Source organism: Lottia gigantea, assembly GCF_000327385.1.
Source record: "Lottia gigantea unplaced genomic scaffold LOTGIsca_24, whole genome shotgun sequence".
Taxonomy (NCBI): domain Eukaryota; kingdom Metazoa; phylum Mollusca; class Gastropoda; family Lottiidae; genus Lottia; species Lottia gigantea.
In genome coordinates, this window is record NW_008708707.1 from 79,546 (window position 1) to 96,117 (window position 16,572).

The 16,572-nt window shown below is 33.8% G+C and overlaps 2 protein-coding genes across 2 annotated transcripts; one reads left to right on the forward strand and one right to left on the reverse strand.

The window, feature by feature from the left end:
• Positions 1-1,057: 1,057 nt before the first annotated feature.
• On the forward strand, positions 1,058-8,197 carry LOTGIDRAFT_160190 (hypothetical protein; the record flags this gene model as incomplete). The annotated part of the gene is made up of 3 exons (XM_009055248.1): positions 1,058-1,115; positions 1,563-1,686; positions 7,696-8,197. The coding sequence occupies 3 exons, from the start codon at positions 1,058-1,060 to the stop codon at positions 8,195-8,197; spliced, it is 684 nt and encodes a 227-aa protein (XP_009053496.1).
• Positions 8,198-15,730: 7,533 nt separating this feature from the next.
• LOTGIDRAFT_116517 (hypothetical protein) lies at positions 15,731-15,919 on the reverse strand (the record flags this gene model as incomplete). Its single annotated transcript, XM_009055249.1, has 1 exon — positions 15,731-15,919. A coding segment is annotated over one exon (189 nt), but the record flags the coding sequence as incomplete, so codon positions are not given.
• Between the last annotated feature and the right edge of the window lie 653 nt (positions 15,920-16,572).

Below are 16,572 nucleotides of genomic sequence, written 5' to 3' on the forward strand. Positions count from 1 at the left end.
TGTCTAATACGTGGAACGGTATATTTTGTTATAAACAAAAACCCACATATTTAAATCTTGAAGACAAATCTTCAGTCCAGCTGTCCTTACGATAAATTTTAAATTGATCCAGGTGTTTGAAAGAAAACAACAAATTTTTCAAAATTGAAAAAAAAACCTACTGTCTACCATCTAATCCTCGGCCATACCTTCAAGCAACTATCTTTCCTGGATCATTAGTCTCTTCTGAAAAAAATGCCGACAGGAAAGCGATCAACAATCAACAAGAAATTGAATCAAGAAAGACCTATTGGAACTCAACTGACCTACTTTCAGCATGCTTTCCTACTGAAGTTAGACAAGTAGAACTTATTCTCAAGTCTATAATAGTTCAACTCATTTAATATTGTTGACAGTTGTGAAAGGTATATTACTCATCATTGGAATGAAAATTCACACTAATTTCAAAGTAATCATATCGTAAAATGAAAGGTTAAAACTATTCTGTTATTTCATAAAACCATGTCAACCATGACTGGTAAAAACTGCCCTTATTGGTGCCTTTTAGATCAAATGAAACCAGAATCATGATTAGCTTTATCTTTTGAAGTGCAAACCAAACATAACCGGCAATTATTGCCAAATCAACAGTCCCAGAAAGACAGCAAAAGAAATTAGAAGTAACACAGTATTAAATGACCAGAATTGTCTTTTATAGGACCAGTCAAACATGACCGGCAAACAGACAGCCTTGATTTTTACAGTAAAGAGAACTTGGATGTACACTGTACAAATGATAAGGTGTTTACTAACTTGCATGATCATGGCCGCCAAAAAAGTCAAATCGACATCCCTGATTGGTGCTTTCAGAGCAAAAGAAACTAGGATGGGCCATTATTAACACAGTGTACAGTTGATTAGGAGTAAACTAAAGAGTAAAAAGTCAACTGAATGATTTTAGTAATAGATTAATCCATCATACTGACAGCTCAACTCTGGTTATATTTACTTAAAGGTTAAACATAACACAATCAAACCAAACCAATAGATATTTAATAAACTAACAGTGCCAGGTCATATGGGCAATACAAGATGGTGGATGTTAGCTACGGGTATAGCAAGATGGTGGATTGTGGGTTGGTAGCTTTGTGGGTTGGTAGCTCAACTCTGGTTATATTTACTTAAAGGTTAAATATAACACAATCAAACCAAACCAATAGATATTTAATAAACTAACAGTGCCAGGTCATACGGGTAATACAAGATGGTGGGTGTTAGCAGGGGTTATAGCAAGATGGTGGATTGTGGGTTGCTAGCTTTGTGGGTTGGTAGCTCAACTCTGGTTATCTTTGCTTAAAGGTTAAACATAACACAATCAAACCAAACCAACAGATATTTAATAAACTAACAGTGCCAGGTCATACGGGCAATACAAGATGGTGGGTGTTAGCTACGGGTATAGCAAGATGGTGGATTGTGGGTTGCTAGCTTTGTGGGTTGGTAGCTCAACTCTGGTTATATTTACTTAAAGGTTAAACATAACACAATCAAACCAAACCAATAGATATTTAATAAACTAACAGTGCCAGGTCATACAGGCAATACAAGATGGTGGGTGTTAGCTGGGGGTATAGCAAGATGGTGGATGTTAGCTTGGGGTTTAGACCTACCAAGAAGGTGGGTGTTAGACCAGGGTAAAGCAAGAAGGTGGGTGTTAGCTACGGCTAAAGCAAGATGTTGGGTAATAGAGGTTAAAGCTGACACCTGGTCAACTCTCGTAGGCACTGCCACTGGTTTCAAAATTAAAGTGGTGCACCATAGATGATGGCTAATGTATAGCATTCAAAATGGTGGACATAGGCTTAGTTGTCCATACAGAAATATTTGTCAGTTGCTGTAAGCTGCAAAGAAATTGTTTCAAAATTTGGTAGCCTACAATAAAACTAAATTGGCGGTGCAGACAACAAATAAAATGTGGGACTCCCCCTTTACATTTTGCTTTTACTATGTGTAATTCATCCTTTAAATTGATGGTATCCATGGAAACCTGGACATCCACACATTTTTTGCGAGCAGTTCCTTATTACAGATTAATTGAAAACTTGTGAATGGATTCTTTTCCATTCTGACAAGTCTCCTGTAATTTTTCTCCATTTTATGTGGAACACCACCTTTAAATTGACCTCGAGCCTACTATTGCTCTTTTAATAATTGAAACATTTCCTAATTTGGCTAATTTTACATCATTAAAAGCGTCTGAAGTTTTTTCCCAATCGAACATGTCTCTGTGTGTGTGCTTAGAGGAAAAATTGATAGAAACATATTCTGAATCGTCAGGATAAAGATACCATATATAAACATTGTTAGCTATGTGGACTCTCTGAAATGAATGCATGTTGACAAACCCAGCTATCAATTAAAGACATCAGAAACCAAAATATAGATTTAACATTATTAGTTATGTGGATTCCCTGAAAAGGATGCAAGTTGAAAAAACAAAATATAGGTCAAACACCTAATATGTGGTGTCTCCAAAAGAGAAATGAAATGAATGGAGTTTTACATTCTACTTTTCTGCACCATGTGAGCTAATGAAGACGGCAACACCATGCCGGGTGCAATGAGGGAAATTTTGCCGGGACAGCGGCATAAGCCTCCTCTTTTTTGATTTCCTACTGTCAAGGGGTCTTTAACGTCCATAGTCTGAAGCACACAGGGTCTCGGTTTCTTGTCCAATCATACTCCAAAAGAGAAAGCAAGTTGACTAACCTTACTAATTTAACACGAAGTTGAGAAACTAAAATATAGGTTAAACATGATTGGCTATGTAGACTCTCTGAAAGTGACGCTGAGTTTGTCAGGTTCGTGCAATATCTGGTGTGAAGGCAACATAATTTCTCATAGACTTTAAGTAATGTCAGTCCAGAAACTATCTAGGCCAGCCCGGATCGTGATTGTAAATTCACCTTAAAGTTGATTAAACTCTTATTTTACTGTGGCCTTTTTCTCAAAAACCTAACTCAAATATAATCCAGATTTCAAGAAATACTCTAATCTGATTGGATAACAAAACTAAATTTTACTAACTGACCAATCAGATGACTTGAACACTGATATCATCTTCAGTTAAATTTTCAAGAATAAGACGTCTGGTATGATCATCACTATGGTGTCACTGAAACGCGATTTTAAGAAATGAGAACGAACAAGAATGTTCCAACTCCAGAAAAACCACAATGTTTTTTCGTGTGAATTGACCAATGAGTACTGGCTTGGCCAATCGCAGACTATTTGGTGACTTGGCAACAGTCTAAGTCAGTCTTGATCATTCCAAGACTTTAAAGTCAGAAAACAATGGCTCTCCTCTATTGCGATTCAAACACTATGGTTTGGCTGTATGTTTCAGACAGTTTCTATTGTTTCTGATCTGTTGATCAGACCCTGTCTTTTATTTTTCACTCAGACGTCGCTTGGAGACATCTTCTTAAGAACTTGGTAAAAAGAAAACAATAATCCGGTATCATTTAAAATGTTTTGTCAGATAAGTCGTGACTTGGGGAACTAACGTCAGAAATAGATCTTAGATAGTCCGTAATTAAAATCCCAGATTTCAAAGGCCGCCATTTTGTTTCCATACTTCCGCCTTGGATACCACTTCAAATTGTTCAAACAGGAAGTGTAAAAAATGACCAAAACTTCTGATTTCCTACATAAAATTTAATAAATAATTATATTTTTGTGGTTTTCTCTGTTGATTTCTACATCTGTACGATTAAATTGTATTATCTTCATTCAAAAGAACAGATTGTGAAAGTGGCCATTTTGTTTTCATACTTCTGCCTTGGATACCACTTTAAACTAGAAATATTAAAAATTTCCTTGACTTTTTTGGGTTAAGAAATTAAAATATGACAATATGTTTTATCAAAAAGTTATTTATGGAAATCTGAAAGATTATATTACAAGAACGCAAAAAAGCAGCCATTTTGTTTTCATACTTCATTATGGATACCAGGATATGGTCAAGCAGGAAGTGATACATCTTCCACGAAGATTACTTTGGATGATGAAAATCCTTTTTCCTTTTCCTCTTTTCTTTTTCTGACAAATGATTTAACATGTTGTAAAATTTGTTTTTAAGATTGCCACTTCAGTATGTCCACATGTAGTGTATCGCAATACGTATCGTGTTGTGGCAATACCCAACATCATTTAAAAACTCTTCTGCTTAAATTGGTTGGTTTCACAATGTCCATTTCAATCAAGTCAAAAACACATGAGAAAATTAAATGTTAGTGACATTAAGTGGAGTATGCCAGTAAGTATCCTAGCAACAGACAGACGGCAATTCTTTTGATCCTTTAGTGAACATGTCTCCCCTCCAGAAAAATTTGACTGACTTTCGTCGCGCTTTGATTATCAAACTAGATTAACAAATTTGATCACCAAAATAAATCTTTATTAACAAACACTAACACAATTATCTCCCCTTAATAAAAAGATATAGCTCCCCCTAGATATATTTTTAGCGACATTTGATTGACACAGTCAGACGAGTAATGAAAAATCTCCAAATAACTTCATTACATTTTGGCAAATAATCAAAGATAAATTTCGCTAAGCATATTTTTTCTATAAATTACTTTCGGTTTCATCTGACAATTTTCTTTATTATTTTATCATAAAAGATAAAAAAACGGTTTGGTGGACAAGAAATGTTCGTGACTGGTTTTTAAATGATTTAACGGTTTCAAATTGGAAAAGATAAGACTTTTGTTTCTAAGTAATTTTTTACTCATGCGAAGATCTTAATAGATGATTGTAAAGAGGTTTTCAAAATTTTTTAAGTGTATCGGGGACATTGCTAACATCGAGTTGCACCATTTTTAATTTCAATCAGACGTCTGTTGTCCCTTCACGATATCAGATATCATCAAACACTTAGTTGTAGTGAAAGTGAATACACATTAAAAATTTAGAAAACTTCTTTACAATCCCTTTAAGAGATTTAAAAGTTGTTTTTCTTAATTTTGAATGTGTATCAAGGACACTGATAGCATTAATTTGCACCATTCCGATTTTCAGTCAGATGTCTGTGGTTCCTGCAATTCCCCAAAATTTCGCTGAGCAAATCGCACTTGTGAGAGAGAGACATTTAATTGCTTGAAACAGACGTCTGATTGAAATTTATAATGGTGTAAATTGATGCTATCAGTGTCTCCAATATACTTACAAAATTTATAAAAAATGTGGTTCCAAATCAAATAAAAAAAACATGACACATCTCCTAAAGTTACAGAAACCTACACAAATATATTAAAAACGTCTCGAAATTACGGAAGTATTGCGTATTACAAATAATTGATGTTGTATTTCTTAGAAATTGGAAGAAAAATGAATGTAATGAAAATAAGTAGTAGTATTATTTTCCCCAAAAAATTATTTTCAAAATCATTTCAGTTGTTTTTGTCCATTAGGTATGAGATATTATTTAAAAGGATTCTTCCCTCTCTCGGATAATTTTCTGTAATCTGCGTTTTTATTCTGCTTTCTAATCTCTCTAAAAACTAGCACAAAAACAACAAAACTCATATCCATAATAGCTATAAGCTTTTTGAGCACTAAGTGTAAATGAAATAAAATGTCTTTTTACTTGGAACTTAAGAAATATGACTCCCAAGTATATGTCATTAAAAATACATGACGGTACTCGGTAGCCAAGAGTATATATCATGTACTTTTGTTGCTGATAGAGTTGAAAATGTTAAGCTTTTGAGCTCAAATTCAAAAGTTCTATTATAAAGTGCTATTATCATGTATGCTTTGGCAGGGAGTGCTTACTCTTCAGGGAACATCCAAAAGTTTTTGGTTCTGTCTGCTTAAACCAGTCATGTCTGACACTCACTCATTCATTTACTCATTAGTTTATCATTTATTCATTCATTCATTTAATCATTCATTCACTCACTACTTCATTCAGTCATTACTTTACTCAATCTTTCACTCACTCCTGTATTCACTCATCCATTCATTCATTCAGTTAGTAAATACTTTCCATATAAACGTTAATTACAACAAAGAACTATTTCCTGTCCATGCTTTCATTAATTTCTCAAGGCACAAGCAAAGAAAAGTCGGTTAGAGCATTGGATTTCAGACGTCACTTGCTTGGTAATTTAACAAAAGGTGGTAGGGGTTCTACTCCCAGTCCACGTGGTGACCTTCATCTTTCATCATGATTCCAGTTGTAAATGGGTCGAGAACCTAATCCAGAAAGATCAAAAAGTTTGGCCAAGGATCAGCTGGTAGAATGGTTCCTCGTGAACTCAAGTAGCTGCAATGTGCTTGTAAAACATGGCTGGTTCTTTTTTGGAATGTTACAATTCCTTGATTTGTCATTGCTTTTACTCTTCTAACTTTTTATTCATTTATTCTCTATATTCACTATTTATTCTGTTAACAATTCATTATTCCATTATTTCAATCTATCCATATTCATTTATTAAATCTATCCATTCACCTTTATTAAATTATCCATTCACCTTTATTAAATCTATCCATTCACCTTTATTAAATCTATCCATATTCATTTCATTTGTCCATTCATTTGTCCATATATTCACTCTATTCATTCTATCCACTCAAACCCATACCTTATTCATTTATCCCTTAGTTCATTCATTCATCCAATCAATCATATAATGTCCACTGTAGAGGGTCAGTGACATTAATTTCCAGGAAGATCTGTTTCCTGGCAGTTATGGAATCTTATTGATCTGAAATTATTTCTGTTGCTTCCTCAATGACTTCATTAATTACTGCAGAGCAGTTGTCATTTTAATTCTCTCATATCATCTTATATACTTGGTCAACTCGGTCAACTCGGTCAACTCAAGGCTACAAGTAATAACATATGTACAATGTAGTCAGTTTTTATTCATTCCTTCATTCTTTCATTTGTCTCTGTGGTGGTCATTTGCCTGTCCATTCAATCCATTGCTCATTTGTTGGCTTTTACCAAGTTTTAAGCATTTTTCATTCTTTCATTTATTCATTCATTCATGACAAAGGTTTTTCTATCCATTCATTATGTTTTTCATCTACTCATTCATTCAAGATTTTCTATCATCCCTACATTAGTTTATTCCTTCATTCATTTTTTCTACTCATTCATCTAATCATTTTTCCATCCATCCATCCATCCATTGATTGATTGAATCCTTCATTCACTCATTCATTCATTCATTGAATCCTTCATTCATTCATTCATTGAATCCTTCATTCACTCATTCATTCATTGAATCCTTCATTCATTCATTCATTCATTGAATCCTTCATTCATTCATTTATCCATTCATTCATTGAATCCTTCATTCACTCATTCATTCATTCATTCATTCATCCATTCATTCATTGAATCCTTCATTCACTCATTCATTCAGTCATTCATTGAATCCTACATTCATCCACTCATTCATTCTATTTATTTATTCATGGCAGTGTCATGAGAGAATAGATTGGTAAAAATTAGATGTATCTTAATGATTCGTTAACATTATCTACATGTCAGTGTTAGTTTACATGACAGTGGTCAGTAATGGTCAGTGACAGTCCATGTCAGTATGTGTCGTGTCAGTAATACTAATTGGCAATAAGTGAAAGTGTCTGATGTTTTATAACTTGTATTCAAATGAGATATTCTGTAATACTCTATAGCTGGTATAAGGGTGAAACCAGAATAAATCTCATAAAAAGCACAGGACTTAGAACAGGACTTGGAACTGGACTTAGAACAGGACTTGGTAGAACAAGATTTAGAACAGGACTTAGAACAGGACTTGGTAGAACAGGATTTCGAACTGGATTTACAATGGGACTTAGGACAGGGCTTAGAACAGGGCTTAGAACAGGACTTAGAACAGGACTTGGTAGAACAGGATTTAGAACTGGATTTACAATGAGACTTAGAATGGGACTTACAATGAGACTTAGAACGGGACTTACAATGGGACTTAGAACAGGGCTTACAATGGGACTTAGAACAGGACTTACAATGGGACTTAGAACAGGACTTACAATGGGATGTAGAACAGGACTTACAATGGGACTTAGAACAGGACTTACAATGGAATTAAGCAATAGACTTAGCATGGGACTTACAACTGGATTTACAATGGTACTCAGCATGAGACTTGGCATGGGACTAAGCATGGGATAAAGACAAAATAAAATCGTTTCTAGCTCATATTCTGTAGTTGAATATCCTTCAGTGTATTCTGCATGACATTGCTATGTCTATTACGCCAATAAGCCACCCCCCCCCCCCCTCTCTCATATCTCTGGCTAATATTGTTGTTTCTCTCTCCTCCATTTCAAATAGCCCTTCAGAAATTTAATCCTTCATTTGATTTGCTAATGAATCCTATCAAACACAAAATTAAAGCTAAATTTTGTTAATTACTTCCCCAAATTAATCCCTAATTAGCCCCTGGCAATATTTACAGTACTAATTATTCTGGAACGCGAGAAGTACTATAAACAAACTACCAGGCAATTACACTTCAATAATCTTAGTTTGATTGATCTGTACCAAATTTAGCATATTTGAGTTGAAGGCAACGTTAACCCACGCTATCAATTGGTGCAGATTTCCTCACAAATTTCCCTCACTGCACACTGCATGACATCTCAAATAAGCCAAATTTCATTACTTAATGTAACCAAATTTAAGATAAGTTGAAGGAAATTTAGCCCGCTCTTTGATTCAGCGCTGATATCCTTGCAAATTTTCCTCATTGCAAACTGCACTGCATCATGATATTGTCTCTTCACGAGTTAAATTTTACCTATGCCAATGCTTTTATGGCACAGTTAGCCCACACTTTGAATTGGAGCAGATATTCTGCCAAAATTTCCCTCATTGCACAACTCATTTTCAACCAAATCAGCCAAACAATATTACAAAAGTATTAATTCATTATTAATCACTGTGTTATTTTAACTTAATTAGTCGAAAAACTACAAACAGTATATGAAGCTCAAATTCATTTAATTTTTGACCAAATAAGCCAAAAACTATCAAACAAAATGTAATTCTTAGTTAATCAAAGATTAATTTTGGCATAATTAGTCAAAAATCTGAAGAAAATGCTTATAATTGGTTGGACGAAATGCCTTAAAGCTTAGACGTGGTCAGATTAATTAATTGGTGCTATGTAAATTCCTACGCCTTCGTTCAATGCTTTTTATACATCCTTTGGAAATGGCAAACGGTGCCTGGGAGGGAAATTCCGAGTCTTAGAAGGTCACAGACTGTCTTTAGACGCTAAAAAAACGGTAAGGCGTTGATTTTCAGGTCAAGAAAAATACCAGAAGTTGAATGGTGACTATTTTAAGTTTGATCTTTTTATTCCACTTGCAGGAATCCATTTCTAGCATTATTTTCATGGCAGTGGAAAGTCGGCAGTGTGCAAAAGGTTAACATTAAAACTAGGCTGAAAAACATCCTTATAACATATAAATCAACAGATGAAGAGGAAGAAAAACACTTGGTGTTGTGGAATCAAACGTAAAATGCGTGCAGATAGGTCAATTTTATTTTTGAATATCTGACAACAACTTTGAGCGTTTTCATCATGTTCTTCAAAAGGTATAAACTAGTGCAGATAGTCAAATAGTTTTGAAAATAAAGGGCTTTTATCCTGCATTTTATGCAATTTGAAAGAATATTCTCAAAAATATTTGACATATAAATCACTTGATGTTCTTGGAATAAAAATTGGTGCAGAGAGGTCAATATTTCAATTGTATTTGCTAGTCATTTTTTAGTATCTTACAACAACTTTTAATATTCCCATGACAATTTCAATTAAATTATTTGACCTAAAATCAAAAATATTTTTGTTCGACGTATAAAATAACACAATACTGAAAGATGACAAAGAAAAAAAACCCACACAGTGTCCGTCATAACAAAAGTATAACTTGGTACAGTCAGGTCAATCATGTCTGTCATTTTGAAAACGAGTACAAAAATTTATATATTTTTTTTATTTCTGGAGAAAGTCAACTCACACAAGTTTGAGGACATTTTGATGTCACTGTCTTAGAAAAATGTCCCTTATTGTACACTCCACTCCATGAACACATCATGTTTACAAAAGCCAATGAAATTTAAAAATCTAATATGCAAGCTTCTAGTATCAATTTGCACAATTCCAATTTTCAATCAGATGTCTGTGATTCTTGAAAATTCCACTTAAAGAGATTTTTAAGAGATTTTCTTAGCTGTTATATGTGTATCAAGACACTGATAGCATTATTTTGCACCTTTCTAGTTTTTAATCAGACGTCTGTGATACTTGCAGCTCCACTAAGTGTTTTTGTGTGATGTCATTGTTAATATTTTCAGAACTTTGCAATAGTGACTTTCTCAAAATTTTAATGCACATCAGATTGGAATGGTGCCAATCGATGCCATCAGTGTCCCTGATACACTTAAAAAATTTTAAGAAATCTCTTAACAATCCCTTTAACTGTATTCATGTAAAAATAAAAAATAAAAATTCTAAATATAAGTTTAATTTGCATTTGATTATACCATAGCCTGTCATTACTGACGTTTCTCCACCATGTTTTTTTATTTTTATCACTTTCAATGGCCATAGAAAACTGTCAATTTTCACTTAAAAAATACCGATTTTCTTTTTTACAGCTAATAATTCTTTCATTAAAGTCGCGATTAGAACTTAGATGTTACAATTTCCACGATTTACGAATGTTTCTTACTAAGATTAGAACGGTTTCCAGAGAATTGACTTTTGATTTGTGGGGACGACTTTCCAATCATTGGCTATTTTATAAATGATGCTGAAACACCACTGATATTCATGTTACAATTTCTATGTAAATTATATCTTAAATTTCCCATTAAAACGAGATCTTGTCAATGTTACTTATCAACGTGGAAATCAGCTCACTGATTGGACGATTCGAATTTCATCATAAACTATGAAGAGTTTGATCGGTCAACAAATAAATAAAATCTATTATATCATTTATGTCTTTAACAAACAATGTTTTAAGGAAGGGTTAAGTTGATCTTACCACTGCAGTATCTCAGGGCAACTGATTTAAGACACAGAACTCAGCTCACTGATTGGTCAATTTGAATTTCATCATAAACTATCAAGATTGCAGTTGGTCAATAAGTGAAGGGATAGTTTAAATTTATTGTATTTTTTTTCGTTTTCAGGAAATAAGAAACAATCTTGTGGTTGATCTTAGCAACTGGCAACTACACAAACACGGAACTCAGCTCACTGATTGGTCGATGTCAATTCAAATTTCATGACAGTTTTGATTGGTTAATAATTCATTTAAATTCATTATATCTTTTGAGACTTCAACAAACAACGTCTTTAAGGAAGGTTTAGATTAATCTTAAGACTGGTATAATCTGAGATAAACTAGATATTCAATGTCTGCTAACAACTAACTGGTGGCATCTTGAAGAACGCTCAGTTGCTATATTTGGTCAATCTTAGTCCAACGACTGAAACAATGGCGGCCATCAGTTGCTTGAGTTCTAATTTACAGCAGAACTTGATCATGTCATAGACTGAAACAGACCAACTTTTGCATTCATGACGTCTGATGAACTTTGTTGATATCCAGTCAACCTCAGAACTCATCGGCGCGCTCTTGTAAAATATTGGCATACTAATTTTGAAAGAAGTGAACTTCATAATCTCTGTGGATGGACTCTTCTAAATAAAAATCTGCAGAGCCGAAATTTGAAGCAAATTAAAAGAGTTTCTGCAGACAGACAATTAATCAGAAAGATTGGAGCAATTCCAGCAACTTTCAGGAACTTCAAAACAAATCCAATTACCGATGAAATGAATTGAACTAAGGTTCTATTATTTCAGCATTAGTTTTTACGTATATTTGCACAAGGTAATTGACTGGCGGACCAATGTTTTAATATAAATACAGCATTGTTAAATTCTCATATATTTTCATTAGAACATTGTTTTTTAGAAACATCATAGCTTAAATGTAAAACCAAGACTTTGATTGGTTGTTGTTTTTTTTCCGGTGTTATTACAAGGTTATCGAATGCTACATCAATATTTTAATGAGAAAGAAACAGTAAGATTCTCATATATCTTGATTGGTGGTTTGTTTTTAAAACCATCATAACTTTAACATATTCTTAAATGTAAAACCAAGAACTTTGATTGGTTGTTGTTTTTTGTCTGGTGTTAATACAAGGTTATCGAATGCTACATCAATATTTTAATGAGAATGAAACAGTCAAATTCTCATAGACAAGACAAGACAAGACAAGACAAGACAGGGCTGAGGCTGAGGCTGAGGCTGAGGCTAAGACTAAGACTAAGACTAAGACTAAGACTAGACTAAATTAGACTAGACTAGACACCCATTAAAGACATCATACAACACATGATAGGTAACCAAAATTGGATGTGTGGGTGGAAATGCCAAAATTACTGAAAGGTCATGCACCAATACATTATTCAAGTGTTTGGTTTTTGTTTTGAAAGTAATTGTTGATAAATGTGCCTCATTATGTTTTGATTAATGAGAGGTAGAATGGAATTTATTTTGACTTTTGACACATTTCTAATTTCTAACAACATTTCTTCAGACGTTTTCTGGCCACCTGGTAAACAGATTCATTTTTACGCGAAATATTAAAGCTCATTCCAAATCCCAACATAAACAAGAGCAATCTATTTTAATTCTAACCCTTAGTAACCCTAGCAACCAGTATCCTGCAAGCAGAGCTGGTTTCCCAAAATGGATGTACAAATTTTGAGGATCTGTAGGTTCTTTTGGCTATGTCGAGCAAATGGCTCCATCGGTGGAAGTCTGATGACCTTGAATAAGTCATCTTCACTCACAATTCCAGTCGACCCAGCTGTAAATGGGTACGGATAATCCGGGAAAGATCAATGCCAAGAGATTTGGCCGAGGACCAGCTGGTAGAAAGGATCCTTAACTGTGAACCTAAGTTGTTATCCTTGTAAAACATAGTTCTTTCTTTCTAAGGGGAAGAATGACTTAATTGGGGAACAACTGTCAAGGTTTTATGTCAAAGTGTGGCAACTCTGTGCTCCAATTTCTTCGCTCAACCCCAGGAGAATTAGGGAAAAAATCGAACACATCTTTTGTGTTTTTTTAATAGCTAGAACAGAAGGACAATTACACCTAGTGATATAAACAAAGACACAACTGTACCTTTGCAATTTTTTTTATTAATCCAGACAAAATGCTACCACACCTTTTTTTTTTTTTTAAGTGTAAGAAAGTACAGTAATGTTGCAACCTATGATGTTCCCAGTTGACACAAGTTCTATTTCAGGACTATCAGGTTTTTTTTCAAAGTTTTTAGACGTAAAAAAAGTACACCTTTTCGAAGTTTTTTATTAATTTAGACAGATACGACCACACCATCTTTGTGTTTTCTGAAATGCTACAGTTGTACCCAGGGATGTTTACAAATGACTACATACTAAACAATATCTTTCAATAATTTGGACAAGGACAACTACATCTTTTTCTGAAATGTTTAATGGACAGCTGCACCAAAGTCTGTTTACAAGGGACTTGTATTTCAAGGGCAGTATTTTTTTGTTTTGTTTCAAGCACAAGAAGGACAGCTGCACCAAAGTCTGTTTACAAGGGACTTGTATTTCAAGGGCAGTATTTTTTGTTTTGTTTCAAGCACAAGAAGAACGATTGCGTCAAGGATGATTACAAAGAAACAACTCTACCTTTGCAATGTTTTTCATTAATTTGGACAAAGACGACCACACATCATTTGTTTTTTTGAAAAGCTGAAAGACCAATATTACCCAAGGCTTTTCATAATGACCTGATATTCCAAGACCTAAATATAACACATAGTGGGTGTATTTACTCTACAGATTCACCAGCTAATAATATTTCTATGTGTAGGCTTATTTATTTCTCCATATGTCAAAATATTTTGCTCACTTTAAAGGAAATTGTAAAGAGGTTTTCCAAAATTTTTATGTGTATTGGGCACACTGATAGTATCAATTTGCACCATTCCAATTTTCAATCAGACGTGCATGGTTCCTAAAATTCCACTAAAAACTAAGTGTTTGACGTGTCACTAATGGTAGTCGGCAAAAAGTGATAAATCATATTTTGCAGTTAGTTACGTCATCAAACATTTAGTTTTAATGGAATTGCAGGAATCACGGACATCTGATTGAAAATTGGAATAGTGCAAATTGATGCTATCAGTGTCCCTGATACACATCAAAAATTAGAAAAACTCTTTTTGCAATCCCTTTATAAAAACTACTTCAGTCTATAAATTATTTATATAAGCAACAACAAAGCCATTATATTAAAAAAAATTAATTTGAAATCAGAAAAAAATTAAAAAATTTCTATGAAAAATTTCTTTTCACTCAAGAGTGCTAATTTTTAAAAAAAAATTATCAAAAGATTTATTGCCTTTCTTGATTATAATAATTATGCTAAAGAATTCTGGATATTTTTTTTATTTCATAAATAACTATTTTAAAGGGTAAAGAAGTTTTCTAACCTTGCTTTGATTCACATCATTCCAATTTTCAATCAGACGTCTGCGACTCTTCAATTGTTCTGCAATTCCACTAAAGCTATGCAGTTCATGACTTCCCTATTGCAAATGTCTTTATATTGTATCAATAGCAGCAATGTCGATAGCTCAATGACTTCAGAAAATCAGAAAACAATTACTTTCAGTGGAATAGTTAGGGTAACCACAGATGTCTGATTGAAAATCGGAATGGCGTAAATTGATGCTATCTGTGTCTTTCAGTGGAATAGTTAGGGTAACCACAGATGTCTGATTGAAAATCGGAATGGCGTAAATTGATGCTATCTGTGTCTCTGATACAAAATTTAGAAAAACTTCTGAACAATCCCTTCAAATTTGGACAATGAACAACACCTGATTGCCTGATAATTTTACTGACTACAAACTGAAGACATCTTCAGATTTCCTACTAAAAATTCTATTTATTTTATGAACAGTTTATGATAGCAGTTTGTTTCTGATTTATGATTGACAAAAAACCTAAAATAATGATATGAAAAGATGATATCCAACAATAATCACATGAAAATAACAATAAATTGTTTCATCATTTACAATAAATATTATATTACAAACTAGTCAAAAACTAGACTGTTTAAAGATCTTTTGCTGTGGCTAAAAGTTGGGTTAAATATCCATTGCCTTACCCTTTGAAACACTGAGTGTGAAAATCTTTGGGATTCGTAAACACTACAAGCAGAGCATGGCAGTGCAGAGCATAGCCTTCAGCCGTGCACATATAAGCAGAGCAGACCATCATTCATAGTGGAAGATTTCATGAACTTCTTGCTGCTAGCGGTAAAAAATACTGCCAAATTTCTCAAGCGTATACAGCTTAGCTAACTAGTTGTTAATGCCTCAACTAATCATTCTGCTCCTCACCATCCTGCTCAGCTTGTAGAGTTAACCAACCCTTACCCTTTGTACACTATATAGCTTTACCCCTTGAACACTGAGTGTATATACAGTGTAGCTTTACCCTTTAATCACTAAGTGTATATATCTCTGCCCTTTGTAAACTGAGTGTATATAAAGTGTAGCTCCACCCTTTGTACACTGAGTGTATATAGCTCTACCCTTTGTACACTACGTGTATATAGCTCTACCCTATGTACACTGAGTGTATATAGCTCTACCCTTTGTACACTGAGTGTATATAGCTTTGTCCTTTGAACACTGAGTGTATATAGCTCTACCCTTTGTACACTGAGTGTAAATAGCTTTACCCCTTGAACACTGCGGGTATATAGCTCTACCCTTTGTACACTGAGTGTATATAGCTCTACCCTTTGTACACTACGTGTATATAGCTCTACCCTTTGTACACTGAGTGTATATAGCTCTACCCTTTGTACACTGAGTGTATATAGCTTTGTCCTTTGAACACTGAGTGTAAATAGCTATACCCTTTGTACACTGAGTGTATATAGCTCTACCCTTTGTAAACTGAGGGATATAAAGTGTAGCTTTACCCTTTGTACACTGATAGCTCTACCCTTTGTAAACTGAGTATAACTAAATTAAAACATCATATTCCATGAAATAAAGGTAATCTCCTCTAATATCAAATTAAGACATGTAATGACAAATCTATCAAATATCCTCCCACATTTGAATCATTTCCAAGTTTCCACTTCTTGAAAGTGATAATGGATGAGCTGAAATCATGGGAAATATTCCTTTAACAAGAATATGTGGCCTGGTGCTTAACTCATGCTGTAGACTAATACAAGCATTGACCATGGCATCAATATTTTCATGCATTCCGAGAATCCATTCGATACGCCATCTAACAATTTTAGCAGACGCCATTCCAACTCTTTATACTTTACCACAAATTTATTTTGACTTCTAACACATTTCTAATGGGAAATATTAAGAGTAATAAATGTAAACCAAATTTGATATCCTGACCATTATTTTAGCAATATTTCTTTATGATAGGACAT